Below are 10057 nucleotides of genomic sequence, written 5' to 3'. Positions count from 1 at the left end.
CATGGGACAGCTGAAACAGGAAGCCCAATGGTTTTGTGGTCCATCTCCTTCCCACCCATTACTCCACTTTGTGAGCGGACGTAGGTTCTTCAATTGAGAGTATTTTCATTACGATGCTGATAGAAAATAAAAGAAATGCAATTTTCAAATGCAAATCACAACCCCGGCGGGCTTTTGGAGTTGTCTATATGTGCTGGAGATAAATAATAAGCCTACTCTTGATTTAGGCTACATTATAGCATGCTAAATGTTTCTGATCGGGGATAGATGAGAAAACGAATCGATGAGCGATACCAACCTCCACTTATTTGCCGAGCCAGAAACCGTTTCACCAAATCGCCTATACAGACGGCACAGGAGGTTGTTGGCACCTTGATTAGGGAGGACGGCCTTGTAGTAATGGCTAGAGCGGGAATCAGTGGAATGCTATCAAATTCATCAAACACCTGGTTTCCATGGTTTCCATGTGTTTGATGCCGTTCCATTTGCTCCGTTCCAGACATTATTATGAGCCGTCCTCCCACTCAGCAGCCTCCACTGTCAGACAGAGAGTCAGTGAAGCAAAATCACATTGATTGATTATCAGACAAGTCAGTGAAGTCACAGGCTTTTGGTAGGGAGTAGGCCTGGGTTACTAAGCGACTGCGAGTGAAGAGCAACATAATCCACTTGGTAAACTACATAACATGGCAAAATGTTCAATTAAAGGAGTCAACTAGACAAGATGATCATGAGCAGCACTCACCTCAACTTAGCACTCACCTCAGCGCTAACCTCAACACTCACCTCAGCGCTCACCTCAACTTAGCACTCACCTCCGACTCCTCAGCACTCACCTCAATTTAGCACTCACCTCAGCACTCACCTCAATTTAGCACTCACCTCAGCGCTCACCTCAACTTAGCACTCACCTCCGACTCCTCAGCACTCACCTCAACTTAGCACTCACCTCAGCGCTCACCTCAACACTCACCTCAGCGCTCACCTCAACACTCACCTCAGCGCTCACCTCAACACTCACCTCAGCGCTCACCTCAACACTCACCTCAGCGCTCACCTCAACTTAGCACTCACCTCCGACTCCTCAGCACTCACCTCAATTTAGCACTCACCTCAGCACTCACCTCAATTTAGCACTCACCTCCCTCACCTCAGCACTCACCTCAATTTAGCACTCACCTCCCTCACCTCAGCACTCACCTCAATTTAGCACTCACCTCCCTCACCTCAGCACTCACCTCAATTTAGCACTCACCTCCCTCACCTCAGCACTCACCTCAATTTAGCACTCACCTCCCTCACCTCAGCACTCACCTCAATTTAGCACTCACCTCCCTCACCTCAGCACTCACCTCAATTTAGCACTCACCTCCCTCACCTCAGCACTCACCTCAATTTAGCACTCACCTCCCTCACCTCAGCACTCACCTCAATTTAGCACTCACCTCCCTCACCACAGAACTCACCTCAACTCAGCACTCACCTCAACTCAGCACTCACCTCAACTTAGCACTCCCCTCCTTCACCACAGCACTCACCTCACCTCAGCACTCACCTTCGACACTTCAGCACTCACCTCAATTTAGCACTCACTTCCCTCACCTCGGCACTCACCTCAATTTAGCACTCACCTCCCTCACCACAGCACTCACCTCACCTCAGCACTCACCTTCGACACTTTAGCACTCACCTCAACCTAGCACTCACTTCCCTCACCTCAGCACTTACCTCAACTTAGCACTCACCTCCCTCACCTCAGTACTCACCTCAGCAATCACCTAAGCACTCACCTCCGACACCTCAGCTGAGCACTCACCTCAGCTCAACACTCACCTCCCTCACCTCATCACTCACCTCAGCAATCACCTTAGCACTCACCTCAGCACTCGCCTTAACACTCACCTCCGACACCTCAGCACTCACCTCCCTCACCTCAGCTCTTACCTCCCCAGCCTGATTGTAGCCTAACCAATATCCAAACAGAGGTTCAGTGAAAACAAAAATCGGACATTGATTGATTTATCAAGACTTGAGGTGGGGGGCATTGAGGTGGGGGGAGCATTGAGGTGGGGGGGGGCATTGAGGTGGGGGGCATTGAGGTGGGGGCATTGAGGTGGGGGGAGCATTGAGGTGGGGGGGGCATTGAGGTGGGGGGGGCATTGAGGTTGGGGGCATTGAGGTGGGGGGGGCATTGAGGTGGGGGGCATTGAGGTGGGCGGCATTGAGGTGGGGGGCATTGAGGTGGGGGGCATTGAGGTGGGGGGAGCATTGAGGTGGGGGGGCATTGAGGTGGGGGCATTGAGGTTGGGGGCATTGAGGTGGGGGGTATTGATGTGGGGGCATTGATGTGGGGGGCATTGATGTGGGGGGCATTGAGGTGGGGGGGCATTGAGGTTGGGGGGATTGAGGTGGGGGCATTGAGGTGGGGGCATTGAGGTGGGGGAGCATTGAGGTGGATGGGGGCATTGAGGTGGGGGCATTGAGGTGGGGGCATTGAGGTGGGGGAGCATTGAGGTGGGGGGGGCATTGAGGTGGGGGCATTGAGGTTGGGGGAGCATTGAGGTGGGGGGCATTGAGGTGGGGGGCATTGAGGTTGGGGGCATTGAGGTGGGGGGGTATTGAGGTGGGGGCATTGATGTGGGGGGCATTGAGGTGGGGGGCATTGAGGTGGGGGCATTGAGGTGGGGGAGCATTGAGGTGGGGGGGGCATTGAGGTGGGGGCATTGAGGTGGGGGGGGCATTGAGGTGGGGGCATTGAGGTGGGGGGGTATTGAGGTGGGGGGCATTGATGTGGGGGGCATTGCGGTGGGGGGCATTGAGGTGGGGGGTATTGAGGTGGGGGGCATTGATGTTGGGGGAATTTAGGTGGGGGGCATTGAGGTGGGGGTATTGAGGTGGGGGGCATTGAGGTGGGGGGCATTGAGGTGGGGGGCATTGAGGTGGGGCGGCATTGAGGTGGGGGGCATTGAGGTGGGGGGCATTGAGGTGGGCGGCATTGAGGTGGGGGGCATTGAGGTAGGGGGGCATTGAGGTGAGGGGCATTGAGATGGGGGCATTGAGGTGAGGGGCATTGAGGTAGGGGGAGCATTGAGGTGGGGGGTATTGAAGTGGGGGGTATTGAGGTGGGGGCATTGAAGTGGGGGTATTGAGGTGGGGGCATTGAAGTGGAGGGGGCATTGAGGTTGGGGGCATTGAGGTGGGGGGCATTGAGGTGGGGGCATTGAGGTGGGGGGCATTGAGGTTGGGGGCAATGAGGTGGGGGCATTGAGGTGGGGGGGGCATTGAGATGAGGGGCAATGAGGTTGGGGGGCATTGAGGTGAGGGGCATTGAGATGGGGGCGGCATTGAGGTGGGGGCATTGAGGAGGGAGGGAATTGAGGTGGGGGGGATTGAGGTGGGGTGGGGGCATTGAGGTGGGGGGCATTGTCTGCCCAGTTGCCATGTGCAGCTGCTACCTCGTCAGGAAGACTGTCGACCACATCCCAATCAGTTGCCTAGGTAATGCGTGTAATTGATCAGAGCCACATTAATATTAGGATTAGAGTGTGTAAATTGTCCTTGCAGGGTCATAACGAGCCCTTAATGACACAATCAGAAGTCTTACTGCTAATTTATTTGACTGGAATCCGGAGGCCTAGATTAATTAAGGGGTTGGAATCTTAATTCAAAATGATGGAAAGAAGCTTTTGTTGTCTCAAGGTGGCATGCAGTGTAGATGTGAGTGTTTATCATCACAATATTTAATGTTTACAAACTCACACGTGAATATGCAGAATCTACATTTCACTTGGTTGGTGCTGTGATTAGTAATGGAGCATTGATTGGTCGGTTCTCTGGCTGGCTACTGTAGAGGTTGTTCACTATATTGATGGCCTCTATCTGCTGAGCAAGACCATCGTCAACATGTTCACCACGTCAATATTATTCCTTGTTGCTATAGCAATGTCTTTGAAGGTGTTAGCAATGGAAAACACTGGCGAAGAAAGAACAGATGATTCTCTGTGATATTTACAATAACGCGTGAGTTTCCTCTGTGATATTTACAATAACGTGTGAGTTTCCTCTGTGATATTTACAATAACGTGTGAGTTTCCTCTGTGATATTTACAATAACGCGTGAGTTTCCTCTGTGATATTTACAATAACGAGTGAGTTTCCTCTGTGATATTTACAATAACGCGTGAGTTTCCTCTGTGATATTTACAATAACGTGTGAGTTTCCTCTGTGATATTTACAATAACGAGTGAGTTTCCTCTGTGATATTTACAATAACGTGTGAGTTTCCTCTGTGATATTTACAATAACGCGTGAGTTTCCTCTGTGATATTTACAATAACGAGTGAGTTTCCTCTGTGATATTTACAAGAACAGGTGACTTTCCTCTGTGATATTTACAATAACGCATGAGTTTCCTCTGTGATATTTACAATAACGCATGAGTTTCCTCTGTGATATTTACAATAACGCATGAGTTTCCTCTGTGATATTTACAATAACGTGTGAGTTTCATCTGTGATATTTACAATAACGCATGAGTTTCCTCTGTGATATTTACAATAACGCATGAGTTTCCTCTGTGATATTTACAATAACGAGTGAGTTTCCTCTGTGATATTTACAATAACGCGTGAGTTTCCTCTGTGATATTTACAATAACGAGTGAGTTTCCTCTGTGATATTTACAATAACGCGTGAGTTTCCTCTGTGATATTTACAATAACGTGTGAGTTTCCTCTGTGATATTTACAATAACGAGTGAGTTTCCTCTGTGATATTTACAATAACGTGTGAGTTTCCTCTGTGATATTTACAATAACGCGTGAGTTTCCTCTGTGATATTTACAATAACGAGTGAGTTTCCTCTGTGATATTTACAAGAACAGGTGACTTTCCTCTGTGATATTTACAATAACGCATGAGTTTCCTCTGTGATATTTACAATAACGCATGAGTTTCCTCTGTGATATTTACAATAACGCATGAGTTTCCTCTGTGATATTTACAATAACGTGTGAGTTTCATCTGTGATATTTACAATAACGCATGAGTTTCCTCTGTGATATTTACAATAACGCATGAGTTTCCTCTGTGATATTTACAATAACGAGTGAGTTTCCTCTGTGATATTTACAATAACGCGTGAGTTTCCTCTGTGATATTTACAATAACGAGTGAGTTTCCTCTGTGATATTTACAAGAACAGGTGACTTTCCTCTGTGATATTTACAATAACGCGTGAGTTTCCTCTGTGATATTTACAATAACGAGTGAGTTTCCTCTGTGATATTTACAAGAACAGGTGACTTTCCTCTGTGATATTTACAATAACGCGTGAGTTTCCTCTGTGATATTTACAATAACGCATGAGTTTTCTTTGTGATATTTACAATAACGAGTGAGTTTCCTCTGTGATATTTACAAGAACAGGTGACTTTCCTCTGTGATATTTACAGCCGTTTTAAATGAATGTAAATGAATGATATAGACCAGGGGAGCTCAAACCTTTGGGCATGGTGGGCCAAAATATAATATGAGTGGTGGGCTGCGGCCCGAACAAATAGACATTACATACTGGGCACAGACATCAGTTCAACGTCTAGTTTTGATTTACATTTGGTTGAGTTGTCAACTAACATGAATTCAACGTGAAATCAACAAAACATATCACCATGTCATTGGATTTAGGTTAAAATTTGGGTGAAAAAAAGACTTCTATTTTTGCCCTCCTTACATTAATGACTTTTTGCAAATCCAATCAGTTTTCTATGTTGATTCAATGTCATAACATTTATTTCTGGGGTTGAAATGATGTGGAAACCACTCGTTTTTACCCAGTGGGTATGTATTTAGAAATATAAAAGGTTAACAATATATGTTTAGTGTCTTTAAAAAATTGATTTTTTTTACTAAGCAATCATGAAAAAACACTTCAAACATTAATCAAATTGTAACTATATTAATTGACAATTTGATCACATACACGAACACGAACCATTAACACACACACACACACACACACACACACACACACACACACACACACACACACACACACACACACACACACACACACACACACACACACACACACACACACACACACACACACACACACACACACACACACACCTATGTTATAGATCTAATTATTCTCGAAGAATATCACTTGTAAACACCTCATGGGCTTCAAGTTCAACTGTCATGTCCCATCATAAGCCAATAATATAAGGTTGAGGAGGGCACTTTTAAGCGTACCTTTCATTTGCTTTGTAACATGGAAAGTGAGTCTTATGAAGTGAACATCAATCCCACCTTTGCAGTATTGTTAGTAGTCCTGTCAAACCTCCTATGATAATGAATTAATTAACAAATGAAAGAGGATTTGGTTGTCTCGGGCCCTCTTTAAGAGAAAAGGTTAATTTTCATTCAATATGCTAAACTGCTTAGAGCCAAAGACCTTTACAAGCGCAAACAGAGTGGTTCACAGGGTGACCCTTTTGGCCTTCTAATCCGTCAGGATACTGAAGTCAATACTTTAAGATTGATTCACCTCTCCAGTCAAATCAACTATTAAATCCATTAGCAGGACGGGCTCAGGCCTACTTTTCAGCGAGATTCCAATCAGTTACTATTTGATCTGGGACGCACGCGTCCAAATGACCAGAGCAAAAGTTTTTCAGTGACCAAACGACAGAGCAGAGGGGAAAAAGGGACATTTATAAAAATCCTGAAAGTTTGTCTTGTGGGTCCTTTGACTTCCTTGTAATATGTCGTTTCTTCATCGCCTCATATAAGCTCTGATCGTTATCAAGACGGGAACGCGGGAAGCTCTAAATGAAATCCGAGAGCTCTAATGACAAAGACTTACAGACGTTGCATATTTATCATGGATTATTTACAGGGAGATTCTCGATGATGAGTGTTGATGACGTGTAGGGAGGAGAGAAGCAGGACATGAATCAGCTCAAGCAGCCAAACGGGGCCCTTCAAGGACAAAAATTAATATATGGCAAACCAGGCAAGGAAGGTTCCAGAAAGTCATCTCCGTTCAACGGACAGGGGAAGGGAAGTGTGAGTCACTGAAGTGGATTCTGGGGATTCTGGGGATTCATTTACATGGATAAGTGCTGAGAAGTCATCCATCAAAAAACACTTAAATGTGTAGGTCGACTATTCAATATTATTAACAGCATCCATATAAAAGAAATAGAACTATATGATTGTCTCTGGTGAATAAAAAATGAAGATTACGGCGTGAAGGACTGGCATAGCCACGTTTCGGGCCGGTTTTACCTTTTAAATGTCTATGATTACCTTTTGGGGGGATTAAGAGGTGCCGTATGCAACACTATTTTACACCATGTGACTCAGACAGGATTCAAAGACACAAGGCTCTGTCAGGAAGCAATACCCTTATAAATCCACTCTGCTATCTGACATCATTCAAGATTAGTCGCAGAGATTAATATTTGACATCGTCACAGAATACCTCACAGCTGAATGATGTCACTGTAGTTTGGACAGAGGAAAAACACTGCAGTACACTCCACGTTGATGCAGCTATAAAAACATAGAGGTAGATTGATCTGCTCTAGGACTCACAGTTAAACAAATAGAGTAGTGACCTGTCCTAGCACTCACAGTTACACACAGAGAGTAGATTGACCTGTTCTAGGACTCACAGTTAAACACAGAGAGTCGATTGACCTGTCCTAGCCCTCACAGTTAAACACAGAGAGTAGATTGACCTGTTTTAACACTCACAGTTACACACAGAGAGTAGATTGACCTGTTCTAGGACTCACAGTTAAACACAGAGAGTCGATTAACCTGTTCTAACACTCACAGTTACACAGAGAGTAGATTAACCTGTTCTAACACTCACAGTTACACAGAGAGTAGATTGACCTGTTCTAACACTCACAGTTACACAGAGAGTAGATTGACCTGTCCTAGCACTCACAGTTACACACAGAGAGTAGATTGACCTGTTCTAACACTCACAGTTACACAGAGAGTAGATTAACCTGTTCTAACACTCACAGTTACACAGAGAGTAGATTGACCTGTTCTAACACTCACAGTTACACAGAGAGTAGATTGACCTGTCCTAGCACTCACAGTTACACACAGAGAGTAGATTGACCTGTTCTAACACTCACAGTTACACACAGAGAGTAGATTGACCTGTTCTAACACTCACAGTTACACAGAGAGTAGATTGACCTGTTCTAACATTCACAGTTACACACAGAGAGTAGATTGACCTGTTCTAACACTCACAGTTACACACAGAGAGTAGATTGACCTGTTCTAGCACTCACAGTTACACACAGAGAGTAGATTGACCTGTTCTAGCACTCACAGTTACACACAGAGAGTAGATTGACCTGTTCTAGCACTCACAGTTACACACAGAGAGTAGATTGACCTGTTCTAGCACTCACAGTTACACACAGAGAGTAGATTGACCTGTCCTAGCCCTCACAGTTACACACAGAGAGTAGATTGACCTGTTCTAACACTCACAGTTACACACAGAGAGTAGATTGACCTGTCCTAGCACTCACAGTTAAACACAGATAGTAGATTGACCTGTTCTAACACTCACAGTTACACAGAGAGTTGATTGACCTGTCCTAGCACTCACAGTTACACACAGAGAGTAGATTGACCTGTTCTAACACTCACAGTTAAACACAGAGAGTAGATTGACCGGTTCTAGGACTCACAGTTACACACAGAGAGTAGATTGACCTGTTCTAACACTCACAGTTACACAGAGAGTAGATTGACCTGTTCTAGGACTCACAGTTACACAGAGAGTAGATTGACCTGTTCTAGGACTCACAGTTACACAGAGAGTAGATTGACCTGTTCTAACACTCACAGTTACACACAGAGAGTAGATTGACCTGTTCTAACACTCACAGTTACACAGAGAGTAGTTTGACCTGTTCTATAGCACTCACAGTTACACACAGATAGTAGATTGACCTGTTCTATAGCACTCACAGTTACACAGAGAGTAGATTGACCTGTTCTAACACTCACAGTTACACAGAGAGAGAGTAGATTTACCTGTTCTAACACTCAGAGTTACACACAGAGAGTAGATTGACCTGTTCTAACACTCACAGTTACACAGAGAGTAGATTGACCTGTTCTAACACTCACAGTTATACACAGAGATAGTAGATTGACCTGTCCTAACACTCACAGTTACACAGAGAGTAGATTGACCTGTTCTAACACTCACAGTTACACACAGAGAGTAGATTGACCTGTTCTAACACTCACAGTTACACAGAGAGTAGATTGACCTGTTCTAACACTCACAGTTACATAGATAGTAGATTGACCTGTTCTAACACTCACAGTTACACAGAGAGTAGATTGACCTGTTCTAACACTCACAGTTACACACAGAGAGTAGATTGACCTGTTCTAACACTCACAGTTACACAGAGAGTAGTTTGACCTGTTCTATAGCACTCACAGTTACACACAGATAGTAGATTGACCTGTTCTATAGCACTCACAGTTACACAGAGAGTAGATTGACCTGTTCTAACACTCACAGTTACACAGAGAGAGAGTAGATTTACCTGTTCTAACACTCAGAGTTACACACAGAGAGTAGATTGACCTGTTCTAACACTCACAGTTACACAGAGAGTAGATTGACCTGTTCTAACACTCACAGTTATACACAGAGATAGTAGATTGACCTGTCCTAACACTCACAGTTACACAGAGAGTAGATTGACCTGTTCTAACACTCACAGTTACACACAGAGAGTAGATTGACCTGTTCTAACACTCACAGTTACACACAGAGAGTAGATTGACCTGTTCTAACACTCACAGTTACACAGAGAGTAGATTGACCTGTTCTAACACTCACAGTTACACACAGCTAGTAGATTGACCTGTTCTAACACTCACAGTTACACAGAGAGTAGATTGACCTGTTCTAACACTCACAGTTACACACAGAGAGTAGATTGACCTGTTCTAACACTCACAGTTACACACAGAGAGTAGATTGACCTG

The 10057-nt window shown here is 44.9% G+C and overlaps 1 protein-coding gene across 1 annotated transcript; it reads right to left on the bottom strand.

Moving 5' to 3' along the window:
• Positions 1 to 2022: 2022 nt before the first annotated feature.
• On the bottom strand, positions 2023 to 3345 carry LOC135572724 (uncharacterized). Its single transcript, XM_065021151.1, has one exon. The coding sequence runs from the start codon at positions 3343 to 3345 to the stop codon at positions 2023 to 2025; it is 1323 nt and encodes a 440-aa protein (XP_064877223.1).
• Positions 3346 to 10057: the final 6712 nt, after the last annotated feature.

The sequence above is a fragment of the Oncorhynchus nerka genome, linkage group LG8 (assembly GCF_034236695.1).
Source record: "Oncorhynchus nerka isolate Pitt River linkage group LG8, Oner_Uvic_2.0, whole genome shotgun sequence".
In the NCBI taxonomy this organism is placed as follows: Eukaryota; Metazoa; Chordata; class Actinopteri; order Salmoniformes; family Salmonidae; genus Oncorhynchus; species Oncorhynchus nerka.
The sequence above is the reverse complement of the archived record's forward strand: the minus strand, read 5'-3'. Positions and strand labels throughout refer to the sequence as shown.